This window comes from Bidens hawaiensis, unplaced genomic scaffold (assembly GCF_021521415.1).
Source record: "Bidens hawaiensis isolate Kalapana, Puna unplaced genomic scaffold, B.hawaiensis_p1.1 tig00006555_1, whole genome shotgun sequence".
NCBI lineage: Eukaryota > Viridiplantae > Streptophyta > Magnoliopsida > Asterales > Asteraceae > Bidens > Bidens hawaiensis.
In genome coordinates this window covers 389,673-410,547 of record NW_027491442.1, presented here as the reverse complement: position 1 = coordinate 410,547, position 20,875 = coordinate 389,673, and the positions used below count along the sequence as shown (strand labels likewise).

At 35.6% G+C, this 20,875-nt stretch overlaps 2 protein-coding genes across 2 annotated transcripts; both read right to left on the bottom strand.

The window, feature by feature from the left end:
- Positions 1 to 1,595: 1,595 nt before the first annotated feature.
- Positions 1,596 to 10,097, bottom strand: LOC143632906 (serine/arginine-rich splicing factor RS31-like). Its single transcript, XM_077101314.1, has 5 exons — positions 9,963 to 10,097; positions 2,571 to 2,683; positions 2,258 to 2,487; positions 1,921 to 2,166; positions 1,596 to 1,825 (listed from the first exon to the last, which is right to left on the bottom strand). Exons 1-5 carry the CDS (start codon positions 10,066 to 10,068, stop codon positions 1,795 to 1,797), a joined length of 726 nt encoding a protein of 241 aa, XP_076957429.1. The 5' UTR covers positions 10,069 to 10,097; the 3' UTR covers positions 1,596 to 1,794.
- A 2,188-nt stretch (positions 10,098 to 12,285) lies between these two features.
- LOC143632905 (uncharacterized) lies at positions 12,286 to 13,950 on the bottom strand. The gene has a single exon (XM_077101313.1). It carries the CDS (start codon positions 13,948 to 13,950, stop codon positions 12,286 to 12,288), a length of 1,665 nt encoding a protein of 554 aa, XP_076957428.1.
- Positions 13,951 to 20,875: the final 6,925 nt, after the last annotated feature.

Genomic DNA, 20,875 nt, shown 5'->3' with positions numbered 1-20,875 from the left:
TATTTTTTCATGTTTATAACTTCATTTATTTATGTATTCATTCTATGTATTTCAAAACAAAAAATTTAGCCTAAGTTTGATTTTGGTAATTAGCCAAACTGACAAACTAACCGAATAAACCGAAACAATTAACCAAAAACCGATTGGTTAATTTAGGTTGAGACTTATAACCGAACCAAACCGTGCACACCCCTACCTTTTGGTTTCTTGTTGGAGGTAATCAAAATTAACCAAATCAAAACAAAAACCGACAAACTAACTTACTAAACTAGACCGACTGGTTGAGGTTAATAACCAAACCGAATTATGTACACCCTTAGTTACTTTTTAGGTTTCTTGTTGGAGGGTTTATTGTTATAGATAAGGTATTGAATATTGATAGTAGAATATAATGCCTTGTTGATTCAACATATGTGATTTAAGTTTTATTAAAGTAATTAATAAATAATCCAAGTTTGTTTTATGTGTGTGTTACCAAATACAATTTAATTTTTGAAATTGTGAAGTAGAAGATTAGTGGCACAACTTTATTATATGTTATACATTCTTATTAAACACTATTTGCTAAATATTAACGAATAACAATGTCAATTCCAACTTTGAAATCAATCTTAAATTAGTTTTACTATTCAAAAGGGGGTTACGATGCAGCCTGTTGCCCGTCACTTTATTGTAATCGTTTTGATTTTAATGAGAAATAGCAAGTATTGTATTTTAAAAAAAATCTTAAATATATATATAAATAGAACTTTTAAAAACTTTCTGATTGCTTCTCACTTCCTCTCAAGCCATCAGATTGCTTTATTTGTAAACGAATACTTTTCATGCTTTTGACCCGAATTCACGAGTATGCGTCTCACCAAACCCAGATAGCACTTAAACGGGTTAGAACATCTCATTGTATCAAAAATTAATCTCACCAAGTATTTGATATGAAAATCTTATAAAATAGGTTTTTTAAAAAAATATATAATTTATAATTAAAAAACAATTTTATAGTAAAAAGAAAATAATAATAAGCGGGTCATGAGTCTCACTAAACCCAGGTAGTTTTTAAACGGGTTATATTATCTCAATTATTTATGAAACCCATCATCAAACCTAATTATTACTAACTTCCTTACAATAAATAATATAAAATCCAAAAAAATATATAAATATTAGAAACAAAAAATATATAACCACCACTGTAATAAAGGGGATAAAAGCTAATAATATATAAGGGACTCCAGACCTTAAATTTACAAATATATTAACCATATATAGAAAAAGAATTAAAATTTCGCATATTCAAAGCTTTAAAAGACTATCAGTTCAAAATTGAACTAGACACTTCTGAGGTTCTATAGTGACAAAACTAAGTATAATGTCATTTTATATGACTAATATTGTTACTTGTGTATCACTACTGAAAAGAAACTAAATTTATTAGCCTAATTATATATAACCTGAAGATATAATCTGTTTTATATCAACTGGATTTTGATGTTCTTTGTATGTTTTGTGTTTATATTTAACAATCCTCTTCAGTTTTTTGTTGAAACAAATCAGAAAACCTAAAATATACCAACTTATGGATCATTCTTATGAAGTAAAAACTAAAATCATGATATGAAGAAGGTACAAATTAAATCACTATTCAACCAACTCCAGAAAGTTCAAACACAAGGCTAGCCAAACCAAACAACTCCAAAACTACTCATTAAACATAAAACTAATGCAGATGAACAGAAGTCACAATGTGCAGCATGCCAAGTCTCCATCTGCATGCCAATCGCAGATTGCTAGAGTCTCTCAGCTTCTTGACCTTCTAACAGGCGACCGACTGCAAGAGACATAAACAGATTCAGCACACAATTATAAAATCGTCATCTAATGTTTTTTTTTTCAGATAAAATACGCAAAACAAAAATATGTTACCTGCGGTATCTCCCATAAGCCGGGCTCTTTCGCCTGTCATAGGATGGCCCGTCATACCTATCATACACTGGGCTACGGGCCCGCCCATAATCGGGACTTGGTCTACTTCTCCTGTAAGGGCTCGGTGACCTATAAGGACTATCTCCCCGCCTCCCATAATCTCTTCTGGGGCTCCTTGAGCGGGACCCTCTCTCACCGTCATCCCTTAGAGCGTACTCCACTGATACCACCCTATCCAGTATTTTACTGCAATTAAAAAAAATTATTATTATTTAATGGTGGTTTTTAAAAGCTTGAATCAAAATAATAAATTAAAAAAAAGAACCAGTCTACAAACCTCATGTGTGTACACTCGAGAGCCTTTGTAGCCTCTTCTTGTGTTTCAAACTGCACAAACGCAAAGTTGCGCCTGATGCGAACATTAAGAACCTTTCCATATGGCTCAAAGTGGCGCTCAATATCATGAACCCTTGTGCGAACCGGGTCAAAGTTTATTATGAACAATGTTTTAGTTGGCCTTTGGTTCGCCACTGACTTTGACCCATCACGGTTTCGAGTGCGCTCACCCTGCAACATGTCATTTTCATATCAGAATCCTTTATGCTAAACTAATACTACAGGCCAGCAATAAATTGTGTTTCATGTCATACCCGAGCCCATTCCACAGACAGCCTGCGTCTATCGTATCCAAATGAGGAGTTATCAAGAGCATGAATTGCGTCTTCAGCATCACGTTCATCTTCAAAGTAAATAAATGCATATCCTGCATGGAGAATAAAGTAAGGCATCTAATGAAATATTAAATGGAATTACTTCAATGATTGCACAAGCGATATGCATCTCTTCCATCACTAACTAAATAAAGTTACAAAACCTGCAAATATGAAGAGAGGCCTTGCAAGATCAAGTAAATCAAGATGATGGTCATGGAACTATTTAAGACTAAACTCGTTTGCTAACTGCTAAGTGTGCTTCATCATTTAAACAGCATGTGTTCAGAAACAGAAGACATGGCAAGATAGAACATGAGCCCTTTAGGACAAGTGATGGAAGGCGTGACATGCAATGATGTAAGTGATGTGAATGGGTGGAAGGATTCCATCCGTTAGTGGAAAGAGAGTGATGATACAAGCTCTTTTTCCTTTAGTTGATTGTTCCTGCGTCAAAACAAATACTTAAAAAAAGACCGTCCCCATAGTAATTTGAACTCGGGGGTTCCCATTATTGCCCCCAAGGGATCATGCCCAAATATGCAATGTACAAAAGTAGATGCACATCGATGAATCAGTGTTTTACAGTCAATTATAGTCTAATTTAGACTATCCCCATTCACAAACAAACCCAACCCAGCCTTTATCATAAAAATAAGTTCACTCACTTCCACCCACCCAACCCAACCTAACCCAACTTTCAACAACATTTAAAAGCAAGCCAACCTATTATAGAGATAAGTCCACAAATCTCATAAAATAATTGATCTCTAAAACCTTCAATCATTATTGGAATCCGCAAGTTCATCAAAAACCAAATAAACAAAGAAACCTTATTAATGTGACCATAACACTGAAGAATTAATCCAGATTTGTTTATGGATCGATGGTTTAATTTGAAGGGGTATAATTGTCTTTTATTAAAGTATGTTTTATTATAATAGTCTGTTTAGATTAAGATAGCTGGTAATTAGAGTTTGAGTCATAGGTTTAATTTGAGTTTGAGTTAAATTAGGATACTTGTTCTCTGAGTATTAGCAGCCTATAAATAAGGCAATTAGATTTATTGTTTTTAAGTATTGCACTTTCAGTTTTAATAAAAATCAGAAAAGGACGGTTTCTTTGTCCACCAAATTCTGTGTTCTTTGTTCTTGTTATCAATTGTTCTTCCAACAATTGGTATCAGAGCTTCGGCTCAAGAAGATCAAAGGTACAGTTTCAGTTGGGGTGTCAAACCAAGTGGACCCAGGAAGTTGTAGCTGCTGACGACCAAAATCAAGAACCGGAAACTGATCAAGGAGTCTAACTGATCAAAACCAAAACCGACAACTTGGGGATCAAGTTTAATATCTGGTAAGTTTTATCTCTTGATTTGCGGAAGACAATGGCCGACCAACAACCGCAGGGAAGAGATCATCAGAATGTTAACCTCCAGTGCCCAAAATTAACCACAACAAACTACACGTCTTGGTCTGTTGTGGTCCGAGCTGTTTTGGGCGCTTACGGCTTAGCAGGTGCGATTGATCCAGTAACGGGAGGCACCACAGATAATCGAAGGAACCAAACCGCTTTGGCTTTGTTGTTTCAATCGCTGCCAGAGGATATTTTAAATCAAGTTTCAAAGTATGCTAGAGCTCATGAAGTTTGGGAAGCAATACGAGTATGTTTCTTGGGTGCAGACTGGGTTCAAAAGGCCCGGTTACATGTTATGAGATCAGAACTGGAATCTTTGAAGATGAAAGAAAACGATTCAATCAATGCCTTCGCAGCCAAGATAAGTGCACTAGAAGGCAAGTTTAAAAGTCTCGGTTCAACTCTTGAACCCGAAGTGCAGGTGAGAAAACTGTTCAACTCGTTACCGATTAGATACCTTCCAATTGTAGCGTCAATTGAACAATCAGAAGATTTGGATACTATGCCTTTCGAAGATGCTATCGGTAGGTTGAAAGCGTTTGAAGATCGGGTCAAATTATATACCGTGAACCAATCTGATCAGGACGGTAAGTTGTTTTCAAAGACAGATGGCAACAAAGGCTTTAATAATTACCGAAATCAGCATGGACGAGGTTCTTCGAATTTTGATTCCCGTGGAAGAGGTCGGGGCCGTGGACGAGGTCGAGGAAGAGGAAGAGGCAATGACAACCGGAGAGATGACAGCCAAACTCGTGATAAAAGTAAAGTTCGTTACAACTGTAACGAACACGGTCACTTTGCGTGGGAGTGCCCGAAGCCGAAAGACCAACCTAAAGAACAACAAGCGAATTTGACAAAATCAAAGGAGGGTGGTACACTAATGATGGTTTCGGCCATATCTGAAACAGACAAAATCCTTTTAAATAAAGATAAGGTACACCCGGATCTTTATGCTAATGACCATAAAACAGGTGAGACATGGTATTTGGACAATGGAGTGTCTAACCACATGACGGGGGACAAGACCCACTTCACCGAGATCGATTCAAACATTAATGGTCTTGTGAAGTTCGGAGACGGGTCCACGATAAAGATCGAAGGTAAAGGATCAATTGTTTTCGATTGCAAGAACAAAGAACAACGCGTGTTCAACGATGTTTACTACATTCCAAAGTTGCGTAGTAACAACCTAAGCCTTGGTCAACTAACAGAAGCGGGCGCAAGGTGGTAATGGTTGATGAATATTTATGGTTATACGAGAACGAGGTCGAGGGTGGACGTCAATCGGCTATACAAGAAAGACGTAAAGATTGGCAAACCGGTATGTCTCCTAACCTCTATAACCGACCAAGCATGGTTATGGCATGCGAGGCTAGGTCATTTAAATTTTCAGTCAATAAATCACATGACTAGCTCGAACCTGGTACGTGGTGTACCAAAGATTCCAAAAATTGCAAAGGTTTGCAATTCGTGCATGTTGGGAAAGCAAAGCCGTTTGCCCTTTCATAAGAAAACCAAATTTCGAGCTAGTGAGCCACTAGAATTGATCCACACAGATCTGTGTGGACCAATCTCACCACCGACCCGAGGTGAAAATCGGTATTTCATGTTGCTGGTTGATGACCACACCCGTTTCATGTGGGTGTATGCTATTAAAACTAAAACCGATGCCTTAAATGTGTTTAAAAAGTTTAAAGAAGAGGTTGAACGGGAAAGTGAGTTAAAAGTGAAAACCCTAAGGAGTGATAGGGGTGGAGAGTTTTTGAACAATTTATTTACAGCCTATTGTGATCAAACCGGCATAAAACGAATGTTCTCAGCCCCTTACACACCGCAACAGAACGGTGTCGTCGAGAGGCGAAACCGGTCAATCTTAAACACTACACGTAGCATGCTAAAAGCAATGAACGTACCACAAGATTTGTGGGGTGAAGCTGTTAGGCATGCTGTGTTTATTTTAAATCGAGTCCCAACAAAACCATTGAAGAACAGGACACCATATGAGGCTTGGAAGGGTTACACACCAAACCTCAAATCATCTTTGTGTTTTCAGGTGTCGGGGTTACATGAAAACACCTCCGGTGAATCTGAAAAAGTTAGATGATCGAAGCAAGCAGGTTGTTTATCTCAGTACAGAACCGGGCAGCAAAGCTTATCGACTTTATGATCCAGATCAAAATCGGGTCTACGTAAGCAGAGATGTTGAATTCGGTGAGGCTAAAGGGTATAATTGGGCTAATTATATGAAAGATGTTGACTTAGAATCCGAACCAAAGTGGGTTAATTTCCGAGTACAGCAAGAAGACGACCAGAATACAATTTCTGATCCAAATCAGGATGATATGCCAAGCCCGAATGTCGACCCAAATCAGAATTCAGATTCTGATCAGTTTGATGAGACTGATGTTGACTCACCAAACCCGACTGCTGCTGATAGAAGACCCCGAGTACGTGGAAAGAATGAATCTAGTCAGAATTTTATTTACCCAGAACCAAGCCCGGATGACAACTTGGCTGGTCCATCACAGCCCGATCATGATACGTTTGATGATACCCCATCACGTGGGTTCAAACCGATCGGGGCTGTTTACACCGAATCAGCCCCAATTGAGCAGCTAGCAGTCGAAGAGGTTTTGTTAATTGATGAAGAACCAAGAAACCATTCAGAAGCAATTGGAATTAAAGAATGGGAAGCTGCCATGAAAAGTGAGATTACTTCAATCGAGCGAAACCAAACCTGGAAGCTTGCTAATTTACCAAAGAGTCATAAGTCAATTGGGCTAAAATGGGTTTTCAAAGTTAAACGTGATGCTGATGGGAATATAATAAAATATCAGGCAAGATTGGTGGTGAAAGGGTATGTTCAAATGCCGGGCATTGACTTTGAAGAAGTGTTCGCTCCGGTGGCCCGACTTGAAACCATCAGACTTTTAATTGCCTTAGCAGCCCGAGAAGAGTGGAGTATCCATCATATGGATGTCAAGACGGCTTTCTTGCATGGAGAGCTAAAAGAAGAAGTATACATGCAACAACCCGAGGGATTTATTGTACTTGGAAAAGAAGATAAAGTGTATCGTTTATACAAGGCGTTATACGGCCTTCGCCAAGCTCCTCGAGCTTGGAATGAACGATTAAATGCAACACTTAAACGATTGAAGTTCAAAAGATGTCCTAGTGAACAAGCTGTTTACACAAGAACTGAACAAAACTCACTGTCAATAATGAGAGTATATGTCAATGACTTAATAGTCACCGGGACAAGTTTAGCAATAATAGATAAGTTCAAGGCTCAAATGAAACAAGAGTTCGAGATGAGTGATCTAGGACCACTGTCCTACTATCTCGGTATCGAGGTAGACCAGCACAAAGATGGGATCTCGATAAAACAAAGCGGGTATGCTCAAAAGATTTTGGAAAATGCTAGAATGATAAATTGCAATCCTGCAAAAGTTCCCATGGAGGCTAGATTACACCTCACTAAAGATGAAGATCCTCACTAAAGATGAAAATGGTGAAGCTGTTGACCCGACTGAATACCGACGACTTATCGGGAGTCTTAGGTATCTAGTTCACACAAGACCAGATTTGAGCTACTCAGTCGGTGTGGCTAGTCGGTTTATGCAGGAACCGAAAAAAAGTCATATGCTTGTGGTGAAACAGATTCTGCGCTATGTGAAAAGTACGATCAGTTACGGGTTAACTTATGGCAGAAATAGGAAGAAAGAGTTGACTGCCTATAGTGACAGCAGCCATGGTACTGATCTGTGTGATGGCAGAAGTACAACCGGGATGGCGTTCTACTACGGTAAAGCCATTGTGTCATGGTATTCACAAAAACAATGTAGGGTTGCACTTTCCTCATGTGAACCTGAGTTTATGGCAGCTGCAGCTCAACATGCTTTATGGTTGAGAGGTTTGTTAAGCGAGATAACAGGTCAGGAACCGAAGAAAGTGCTACTTCGAGTAGATAACGTGTCAGCTATCGCATTGTTGAAAAATCCAGTTTTTCACAAAAGGAGCAAACATATAAGTACACGTTTCCTTTTCATTCGAGAGTGCATTGAAGAAGGAAAAGTTAAAGTGGAACACATCAGTGGAAAAGTGTAGCGGGCTGATATTTTAACGAAAGCCTTACCGAAAATAAAGTTCGCTGAGATGAGAGTGTTTCTCGGAATGGTGGATCTTGGAGGAGAAAATCAGGATTAAGGGGGTGAATGAAGAATTAATCCAGATTTGTTTATGGATCGATGGTTTAATTTGAAGGGGTATAATTGTCTTTTATTAAAGTATGTTTCATTATAATAGAGCCTGTTTAGATTAAGATAGCTGGTAATTAGAGTTTGAGTCATAGGTTTAATTTGAGTTTGAGTTAAATTAGGATACTTGTTCTCCAAGTATTAGCAGCCTATAAATAAGGCAATTAGATTTATTGTTTTTAAGTATTGCACTTTCAGTTTTAATAAAAATCAGAAAAGGACGGTTTCTTTGTCCACCAAAATTATGTGTTCTTTGTTCTTGTTATCAATTGTTCTTCCAACAAACACAAGAGCCTAACAATGAAAAAAAGGAGCCATCTAATGCCATTTTTTTACAACAATCATCAAATCATGGAGCTTAAGTTGACAAAATATTAGAAACTAGTTTAGTCATCCTATCTAGAATGAAAATGCTACCAAACAAGTACCATACCAAAAAAAAATGATAGCTAAAATGAGCAAAACTATATACCGAACACCAAACTGATTTTTTGGTCCGGCGCCAATCAGCATCTAACCATTAAAAATACCGAAAACATGAAGACCAGTGCCAGTACCGATTGTGTTCTGTCAAACAGGTTCAATACAGTATTCCATAAAAAATGCACATCCCTAAATTAGGGACCCTAATCCTTATTAGATATTTTAGTGTAATCGGATTAACCGGTCGACCAACGTAATCATAATAAAATGCACGCTTGTTTTAGTTTGATATAATGTTAGGGGTGAAGCCCCCAGTTAGCAGGGTCACACATAATCATAAGTATTAATTTGGAGGCAATGTTAATTACATTTTCAAAATTTAAGTGCAAGGCAGATTTTTATTTTTCATTTTGAAACCCTAACTACTTGTCAGTTAAACTTTCGTTCGTTTCTCTTTGTCGCTTATCTTCTAATTCATAAATCTCATAAAATTCATATTGCGTTATTGATCTCATTCATAGTTTTATCTGCTTAAAGTATTTAGAGAACCACCTAATAGCTTTTAATTTGAAAGTTTTCATACGACTCTGAAAATCCATGTCAAAATACCCAAAATCCCCCCAACAATCCAAACCAATTATTGACAACCATTGCCTAATACAGGTCAAATCATAGGCTATCTTAAGTTCATAGAGACAGAATTCTATTCCTTTGTGTTGAAAAAGCGTATGCAGTAGATCTCGGTGGTATCTCGGTTATCGGTCCTCATGTGAAATATTGGTCAGAATATCGGTACCAATAATAATGGCGAACTTGACCGATATATCACCGATATTCCCGAAATCAGTGTTTTAAGTCTTAATTTTCAACTTTTAGTGTTTAATGTTGGTGTATCGAGTATTAATCAGTTCCTACTTGCTACAATTGTTAGTGTTGCAAAAGGTTAATTTGTTAACAGTAGGAGAAGATACTGAATTGTTAAGTGTTAAAGTGCTATATATATAAATTCCGCATGATATTAAAATTACCGATATCTCACCGCGATAACCGATATCCGATGTTTTTCGGCATTAACTGCTTTGGAAAAAGTTACATACTTTAAACTCATACATCAAAATATAAAACTAAGTAAATAAGCATTCTCGTTCTGCAAAATATATTTTCTAACCCTAGGTTTTAACCACTAACCGAAAGAAATATAAATAAACGATGTAATCTAATGGTGCAAAGGCATACATACCAGATTTCATATCAACACGCTCAACTCTTCCGTATCTGCCGAACAATTTCTCCAGATCCGACTCACGCGTCTCGTACTCGAAGTTACCACAGAATACCGGCTTCATTCTCTTCTCCCACAAATAAACTTATCAATGAACCTATACATACAAGTGATCAGTAATAATAATAGATTGTAGAACGACTGATTGAATATAATTAGGAATTTAGGGTTTGAAGAATGAAGTTACCTTTTGACGAGACTGAAGAAAGGAGGTTAGGTGATTTTATATACGCAACTGGATGTTTACCAAACCACGTGGCGTGTATCTTGGCCGTTGATCTGGTGGTAGGTTCGGTTTAATGGGCTGGATATGGATACCCAATTTGCTGATTGAATAGTGGGCCTGCTATAATATTATTCAACCACATCCTATGAGCCTTTTCATGGAAGCGTGGTTTTAAATTTTAATAACGCTTTTAACATATAGGTGCACAAACCGGGTATTTTCAGGAACTCGAATTGGGTAGGAGCTTGTTCTGGGTAAGGTTAACTAAAGTCAAAACCAGGTCGGGAAGAAACCTGTATTAGGTGTAGTCGGGGTGGGTATTCAGCCGGGTTTTTTTTTCGGGTTTTGGGTAGGGGCGGTCCAGGTTTTAACCGGGTAAAGGTGGAATCGGTTCCGGCGGGTTCTGGTCGGTCCGGTTCCGAGTATGGCTCCTGGGAGAAACCCAATACCATGTCGTAACTGCGGTCGGGTACGACTAGGAACCGGTTCCGGGTATGGTCAACAAAAGTCAAGACCAGGTCAGGAAGGAACCTGTATCAAGTATAGTCGGGTACTAGACCGGGTTTTTCTGGGGTTTTTTAGGTTTCGGGTAGGGTCGGTCCAAGTTTTGACCGGGTAGAGGTGGAAACGGTTCCGACGTTGCGTAGTCATGTCACGGGCGGCTCTAGCATCGGCGCTACATCTCAACTTTCTTGGTGAATTACATTTTTAGTGTAAAATTCTTTTCTTCATCTTGGCTCCCTATGAACAAAAATATTTAGTAGTGCTACCCTTTGCTTTTCTTCTACATCCGCGACTGTTATGAGTTATAGCGTTCATAATAATAATGCAGGTTTGGATGCTTTGGACGGTTTGAAAAGAGATTAGATAATATGGAGGAGAGGGGTTGGAGTGAGGACACTATGTTGAGCTTGCTTTGGTTATGAGAAAAGCGAAGCCTTACCGGGGGTTGTTAGGTGTTTACGTGGCCACAAAATGACACATTAGCACCATGTAATACCGGCGCATGCATATAAGGGCTCTTCGCACTCTTTTGGCCCGCGTCCTCCATTGCTAACTGCTAAGGAAGCCTCGCATTTATGTATCACTCCAAAGTTTGTTCACTCACCTATGTGTTACAACTATTCATTTTTCTCCTTTCAAGTCTCATTCATTTAGCTTATTATGGGTCGCGGCGTATGCTTATAAAGACACCCGTTAGTTCGTTACGAAGCACTTATTAAGAAGAACGCAAAACCTTAAGTAGTTCTAGTTATATTAATCATAAAAAATATTGTTATTTATATTTATGTTCAGTTAAAAAAAATCACAGCTTAAATCTACAAACAATCTTTATTCCAATAGAAGATAGATCCATTATCACTAGTCTCATGACATGTTGCAGGTCCTTTAGAATTACTCACTTGCATGTACCCACCTCACTGATTGCCTTTAATAGTCGGCAATTAGCCGATTACATGCATTTAACAACTTATTCGAAAGTCAAAACTAAATAAGACAACTGTTATTACATAACCAGCAAAAGTAGTTTCAGAAAGAACATGCTGTATAGTACATAAGCAAAGACATGACAGAGGACAGGTCATCGTATCATTTATGTCCGCCCATGATGAAAAAATTACAATCCGGTTCAATGGTTTGGTGAGCATTAACTTTCGAGATAAGATTAATGTGTAGCAACTAGACTAATGTTGCGTAAATGTTACCAACCGAAGATCAAAGAAACTCATCTTGCTCGTTACATATTCTTCTCGTCGATCTCCCCCGAAATTGCCTAGCATTGTACCATCTCATCAACTTGGGTTGTCACCTTCATGACGAATAGTCGAATACCCCCCTACTTAATCCAGATCATCAGGGGCGGTTCAACTGACCTAAAGCGAAATACTGCAACTAGCAGAAAGTGGACCAAAAAAGTAAAGATGGCATAGATATGTACTTTAGTACCTTTTTGCTATGTAAAACTTTGGTTGATTGAGCTTATAGTTGTCAAATACCATTATATTAAAACAGAAGTAATCTTATTACCATAAATAACACATGAAGAATTGACATCTAAGAAGCTGAGTTGATCGATATTGAGCCAATAACAGCTTCTCTCTTCTTACTAACATTACTACCAAACTTGTTCACAAGAAGTTGCCAAATATCCGAATCAATCAGTTCTCCACACATATCCATATCAAGCACTTTCATTACTCTGACTTCATCCCCTGCTTCACACAGGCCCGTAAGCAACACAGAATAAGTCGTTTTATTCGGCAAACACTTTTTATCCAACATCTCCTCTAGAATCTTAACCCCTTCCTTCGCATTACCGCCTTTACAAAACCCTTTAATCAACATATTGTAAGTAAATGCGTTAGGAACGCACACCTTTTCCACCATATCATCCCATAACCTGCCCGCCTCACATAACTCTCCCGTTTCACACATACCACCAATTAGTGTATTATATGTCATAACACTTGGAATTGAACTCTTTTCAAATTCATCAAACAACTTTCTAGCTTCCCAAATCTTACCCTTTTTACACAACCAATGTATAAGCGTACTTGATATCGCGTTATCAGGAGTACAATTCTTCCTCAAAAGCGTTTTCCATAGATCACATGCGTCCTCAACTTTTCCGACTTCACACAAAACATCTATCAATCTACAACAAAGAGCAGAAGTCGGCACATATTTCTTTTCAAGCATATCATCTAACAAACTTAAAGCTTCACCGGGTTTTTTTTCTCTACAAAAGGCTTCAATCATAACACCATAAGTAACGTCATTAGGTTCCACCTTATTATCCACCATATCATCCATTACTCTCACAGCATCAATCAATCTCCCCTGCTTACAAAACCCATCCATTAATATTGTATATGTTGTGGCATCGGGAGTCCACCCTCTATCAAGAATCTGGTCAAACATCTTCTTTGCACCCACCATATCTCCTTTGGACACATAAGCTCCTAATATGGTGGTGTAAGTTACTACATTTGGCACCATTCCCATTGCTGGCATTTCATCTAAAACCTTGAGTGCGCCTTCTATGTCGCCTTTTTTACAAAATGCTTTCAAAAGAATGTTGCAAGTGAACACATTTGGTATGATGTTGAACTTCTTTTGACTATTTTTAAACAAAGCATGCACCAACTCGTATTTTCGGTTCTGAATCAAAACGATTAGAAGCGTGTTTAAAGACCGTACGGATTTCGTGACACCAAAGTCATCAATCCGCAAGAATATGCGTAACGAATCCTTAGGACGGCTAGCGAGGCCGTAATTACGTAAGACATCGATGAAAAGATTCTCCCCACACTTGATGTTTGACTTTTGTAACTGGGAAAGAACGGTTTCAACCGGTTCGAAGGCTCGAGCACGAGAGAGTTTGTGGATGATGGAGTGGTAGGTTTCGTAATTATGTTCAAATCCCGGGTGGTATTTACCGGCATGGTCAAAGATTTGGAGAGCAAGGTCAAGGTTTTGTTGGCGGGTGATGATGGATGCAAGGCGTTTAGGGTAGAGCTTTTGGGGCCAAGGTTTGATTGGAGGAGTTACAGTGTAGGACTTGAGTAGTTGGGATTTGGATTCAATGGCAGAGAGATGACGATGGGACGGGTGGGCGGCAAAGGGATCTGCCGAGGAATTGGTAGTAGAGTAGTGGCGGAGATGATGGAGTTTTCTAACTTCTTTTGATATTTGTGAGTTCATCATCACCATCTTCATTGGTTCTACAGCTATCTGGTGCATGCAACATATAACAAAATCAAACAATATAGAACCAAGCATTTGAAAACATGTTAAAAAAATGACAAAAAAATGTGATTTCACTGAATTACCACAAAACATTCAAAGTTCACAAATTATAACAAGAAGCAATTACTGAGCAGGTAGCTACAAAGACTGGCCATTTAGTTACTAGCCATACGAGAAAAAATGGGTAATATAAAACTGGAAGTATGAATAAGATAATATGCAAGTGTATCCATTTAAAGGCACCTTGGAACTATGTATGATCAGTCATGTTTGTCACCATTTCACAATCTATTCTAATGAAGTAAATGGTTAATTTCTTTTTTTCTTTTAACAACACATATCGGTTTCTATGGTGATGGCCAAAAAATCAGAAGCTAGACTATTAACAATTGCAATTCAATTATGATTTATAAACCTTTAGTGCAAGCAAAAAAAATACTATTAATTAACACAACTTACCTTATAATGTTTTGCAGTTGAACTTTAGAAATGAAAACGAGTTGTGTAGAAACGATGCCAAGCTGCTGATATTCGAACAGCTTATTTCTTCTTGCTCTGCATATTCATATATCAAAAGAAACAAACTTTGTTATTATGTCAGTTTTCATCTCTCAGTTCACAATATATTAACATTAGCCCGTGATGCATATTTGTTGACAATTATGATAATTAAACAGTGCAATTAAACAAAATGTTAAGAAGATATAAAAGCATAAATTTACTCAATGGTAACTAACAGTTAAAGAACATAATTGTTAAAGAGTGATTAAAAGTTCTATTTTCATTGAAGCATTTCATCAAACACTTGGTGTGCATGAATGAAAATAACTATTAACTCTTAACCACATATCATATCATACTTTTTATTGGAAACAATTGAGCCTTGTATTTAGATGCTGGTCATGAGTGGCAGCCGGTGGCTATTGCGATCGGAAACTGCCGTATCTTCGCCGGAAACACTGACCGGAGTATTAGAGGTATGCGAGTGGGTGAGACTTGAGAGGATTGTGGGTATTGGATTGGGCTAATTAAAAGAAAGCTTTATGTTGTGTTTAAGCCCAACGGGTTATAAACCGAATCGGGTTGGCAAACGGTGCGTTAAGTAGAGAGATAAACTGGTTTTTTTCTATCCGGGTTATTAATACTAGAACCCGTACCCAATTCGTAAGGTACAGATAGGGTGTGCATTTCGGTACCAAAACCTGTACCTGAAACCAAACTCGATTCGTACCCAGTAATACCCGAAAACTTGAACCAGGTTATTCCAATACCTTAAATTGAGTTTTTCAAATACCCGATCTATACCTGAAAAATACCCGAAAATATCCAAAAGGTGCAACCCCTTAAAGAAATTGCAATTTATACTAGAAAAAAAACCCGAAAATAAGGTTTTATCAATATTCAATACCCGCAAATAGGGTATTCAAATACCCGAATTTATACCTGACCCGAACGCATTGTATAGGGAATGATTTTTAGAGACAGTACCCGGACCTGAACCATACCCGGGTATGGCCAATACACGATCTTCAAATACTCGTTTAAATCCGAACCCGGTTGCTGGTTGCATACCCGGAACTAGGTATTAGAAAAACCTTATTTGTGCACCTTTAGCATTAAGAAATATATACGTGGGCCGATGAACGTAACGGTAGAGGTTTACAAAACGGGTTAGAAACCTGATCAGGTTGATCAACAATGGGTTAAAATCGTTTGCAAACCGGTTTCATGTAGATATATTCCAAACCCTATACGAATCGTTTTTTAGTGTTCTGATTCAACCAAAACTAATACATATTTATACTAACACATGGGCAAAAGAGTATAAAAAACACCTAAAAACTGGTCAATAAACGATAACCTAAGGGCTCTTTTTGAATCCAAAACCAATTAACCAGTTTTCAAACCGGGTCGCGTCTAAAATGGTTTCAAGAAACAAACATACAAACCGGAATCCAAACTGCCATATGGGGGCAGGTTGGAATCGATTCGGACCAAAATGGTTTTTTTGCGCTATCGGGTCGGGTTGGAAACCGGTGTACCAAGCCCAACCCGATTTTAAAGTCCATCTCTACTTAAAATAAAGGCCTTTTAAGTATTTATTTATCTGGTTTGGGAAGTTCATCTACTATACTATTAAAACAATAACTATTTCCATAAATATAATTTATTCTTATAATATTTATCTAATAAAATAATTCAAAATTAAATTAAATTACATTAATCTACTTCTACTTATTATACTATTAAAACAATAACTATTTCCATAAATAAAATTTATTCTCATAATTTTCTTACTAATAAAATAATTCAAAATTAAATTACATTCAATTTAATCACATTCAATATATAATTCAATATAAATTAAAAACTATCGGGTTTTTCTTTTCAAAGTTTCATAGTAGTTATTCTTATTTTGGTTTTATTTCGGTGTTTGGTTTTTGTTCGGCTTTAGTTTTTATAAATTTGTTTCGTTTTAGCCGGGTTTTTCCTTATTCATTTTTTGTTTCAGTTTTTTCAAATTTTTGTTTTTGGTTCGGTTTCAGATTTATCAGTTTTAGTTTTTCAATTTCATTTCGGTTTTGTTTTAGTTTTATTGGTATTTGATTTTATTTAGGTTTTTGGTTTTAGTTTTGTTTTAGTTTATTTTTTTTTTTTCAATTTAGTTTCGTTTCAATTTTTATTTAGTTTGTTCGGTGTTTGGTTTTAGTATCTATTGAAAAATGAAATAATATGGAAGGTTCACAAATTAAGTGAAAGGTTCACATGGGTTTCAACTTTTAAGTATTTTGAAGTTATTGAAACTTTATATTTTTTTGAATCTTCACAACCACTAATAATGAATTCTCATTTGGTATAAAGGATTTCAAAAGCTAAGAACGTTGTATTTGTTACCCTTCATTTATAAATGTTTTTTATTTGCTTTTGCTCGGATCGAAACGGGTGATTTTAAAAGGATATCAGTTTAATTCGGGTCAGCGAGTCAATATAAAAAGGCATCGCTTTCATTATGGTTTCAACGGGTCTTTTTAAAATCGCATTGATTTGGTTATAGTTATACCGGGTTAATTTAAAAAATATCGATTTGGTTCGTGTTTAAATGGGCCATTCTAAAAGCGTAACGATTTGATTCTGGTCAAAACATGCCATTTTAAAAAGGTTTGGATTTGGTTCTGGTTCTTAAATGAGCTCTGAATGTGCTTCAGTTTATGAGGGTGCAGGACTTTTCACATGAAATGTAAAACCAGTTTTTGTAGTCAGTTAGTCACTATGTTTGTTAGATTGGTATATGAATGTTTATGTCGTCAACTGTGTTCCCGGTCCATGAATAAAAGAAGCCCGAATCATTCTTGGATGCTTATCGGAAATCTTTCCTAGATGCTTATATTCTGATTTACTTGCTTTCCAGAATAATGTTAGTGAAGTTTGTTTATTTGTTTGTTTTATATTAATATTAGTTTTTAAAGTTTATGAAGTTTATGTTTTAAAGTTTTAACTTTTCTTCGTAGACATTCTACTATATAAAGTCATTTTTTGTAAGTTTATGTATTTAAGTACTTTGTTTGTGTTTGAATATGAATTGCAATTAAAAATCATGTTGTTTCAAAAAATATATTAAAAAATAATTTATTGTTTGAAATTGTATATATGTTTACTTGACGATTTCTATATTTCTACCCGTGTCGTGCACGGGTCAATAACCTAGTAAAAAATAAAGACTTTGGATTGCCAAATTATATACACAAAGTCACAAACACGCCTTAATTATCATATGGGAAAAGTGAATACGATGCTGTCACACACCTAAGCTTATATGACAAACCTTTAAAACTACGTAGTTTTGATAAAATTAAAATATAAAAATCAATCAACTTTTGCTATCGGTTGTTCATCTTTTTCCAATCCCAAACCAAATTTTGCTACAGTAATTGTGAAAACAAAAAAGCTACTTGCTATAATTTAATTACTAGTGTTCTATCATTTTTCCTCCAGTTTAACCAAAACTCCATCTTTCTGCGTATCCCCGTTGTAATGATTTTATCTGTTCGATCAACACTTCCATGACGTTATAGCTCTAATTCAGTTTTTGCATTCACTATTTTGAATATGATGTTATAGATGGGTCATTACAAATCAAACCCTCATGCATGCTGTAATTTATTTCAATTAGTAATTTGTTAAATGAGTAAATTTTTTATGTATGAAAGAAAGAGGTGCCTTCATATTAATTTCGAGGAATATAAGCAACAGCTAACTTCATGGAAAAAGGGATGAGTAAAAAAGTGTTTTTGTTTAGATTTTTATTCAAAACGACGTAGTTTTGACCGTTTGGCATCTAAGCTTAGGTGTGTTACAGCACCGTATTCACTTACTTCTTATCATATTTAACATTTTATTACTAAAGTATTATTAAACAAATAAATAACACACCAACAGTTTTATTAAATATAAGTAAAACTAACGCAAACAACGAATTTATTAAATGCAAACTTAAACTGCGTATACTATTTAATTTTTTTGAGAAAACAAAATATATTATATTACTAGATTTTATCCCCCGTATTACGGGGCCATTTTACATTGTTCGTTTTAATATTTATATATGTATATTTGGATTTTAATTTTATTTCTTAAAAGAAAGTTAATAATTAATATACTTGAAGTTTGATGATGAAATGATTTCACAAATAAACGAGATGTTATAATCTTGTTGAAAAGCTATATGGGTTTGATGACACCCATTACCCGTTTATTTTCTTTATTATAAAATTGTTTCTTAGTTATAAATAATATCTTTTTTTAAATAAAATAGGATATTAATTTTTTGTATATCCCTATTTTATAGGATTTTCATATCAAATATTTGATAAGATTAATTTTTAATATAATGGGATGTTATAACCCGTTTAAGAGCTATTTGGATTTGTTGAGACCTATACCCGTGAATTCGGGTCAAATGCATGAGAAACATTTATTTACAAATAAAGTAATCTGATGCCTTGAGAGAATGGTTATTTTACATTTTTTTGTTTTTTTATTTATTTTTTGGATTTTAATTTTCTTTATTGTAAGAAAGTTAATAATATACTTAGGGTTTGGTGATGAAAGGGTTTCATAAATAAATGATATGTTATAACCCGTTTAAAAGCTATCTAGATTTGGTGACCCATGACCCGCTTATTTTTTTTACTATAAAATTGTTTATTAATTTTAAATAATATATTTTTCTTTTTAAATTGGATATTAAATTTTAGTATATCCCTACTTTATAGGATTTTCATATCAAATTATTGGTAAGATTAATTTTTAATTTAATGAGATTTTATAACCCATTTAAGAGGTATCTGGTTTTGGTAAGACCCATACCCATGAATCTGGGTTAAATCAATGAGAGACCTCCATTAAAAAATCAAGCAATCTGGTGGCTTCTATAAAAGAGGGGAACGACCACATCGCGACAAGCAGGATTTTAGGGGTTTCAGTTTATATATATATTATTATCGATAATAATACAGTTTTTCAATCATGAAAAAGTAGTCCTTACAATCATTGGGATGCTCCCTTTCGGGGCAAACCCACTTTTCAAACCCACTTTTAAGAGTATCCAAATGACAATTTAGTCAATTGCTAATGCTAAAGTTGTACCAAAGTTTTGTGATTAATTTCAAGATGATAAGAGAAAAAATTTGACAAGAAAGTATTGTTAATAACTAGACACTAGTCTGACAAGATTGTAACAATGATAAACATACTCCATGAAACGAATTAGACACGTTACATTCTTCTTACGTCTTCCAAATCATCTAACATAATCTCAATCTTGTACGTGAGGCTAAGACGGGGTAAGTCTTAACTCTCGGTATTCTATTTGAAGTTTATGATTTGATCTTAACATATTGTCAAATTCAATCAGATATACTCTCTCCTATTTATACATTTATCATATCCATATACGCTATCTCATGCATGACTGTTGTCTATCTAAGGAACCGATTGAGTCCTCTCTTAAAACAAGTGTTGTCCCCAAGCTGGATAAGGACCAACTTAAACATAAGAGTAGGATCTCTTTGCCCCGACCTAGTTAGGCCCATATAAAATCTTATTCTTAAGGAAAAGTTAAAATACAAAGGGATACAAAAATAAGAAGTGTGAGAAGGATTTGTGATAACACAAAAAAGCCTCAAAAAAATAATAAAAAAATTATAACTCAAAATATAAATAGAACACGGAAAATTTTGAAAAACTAAAAAAATTCCCCCTGTCATTCTCGTTAAAAAACACCGAAAAGACACAATGTCAAAGACACAATGATCTTTTCCTTCAGCATTGTGTGTGCGTTTTTTAAGAATGAGGAAGACAGTGAAATTATTTTTGTATTTTTATTAAATTCTGAGTCATGATTTTTTTATTAATTTTTTTTTTTCGTTTTTTGAGGGTTTTTTTACTGAAAGATTTTTTGTGTTGCTATAAATTCTTATCGTGCTTTTTATTTTTATCCCTTTTCATATAATAACCTGGCTCCTTATTCATATTTATAATATATTGCATTTAAGTTGTCATCTTGTTACATATATTCCCTGCCTGATTTATCTAAAAAGAACATCCTAGAAGCGTTTGGCTAGCATCATAATTGTTTTTAAAATAAGCCGAAAGGACAAAAGGCATAGGCGTGGATGAACCAACCCCATCACATATTAATCTGGGTTTAACATATGTTATTATGTATATGAAAAGGCGTACTTACCTGTTCTTTATTCATTTTTGTGGGCCCTCTTAATAAAGTGGATGGATAGAACTAGCGTTGTTAAAAGGCCCACTTGTTGAATAATAATTTGCTCACTATCTTAAAATTAATAGAGCTTTTAACCCCAAGTAAATATTATGTGACCCATTA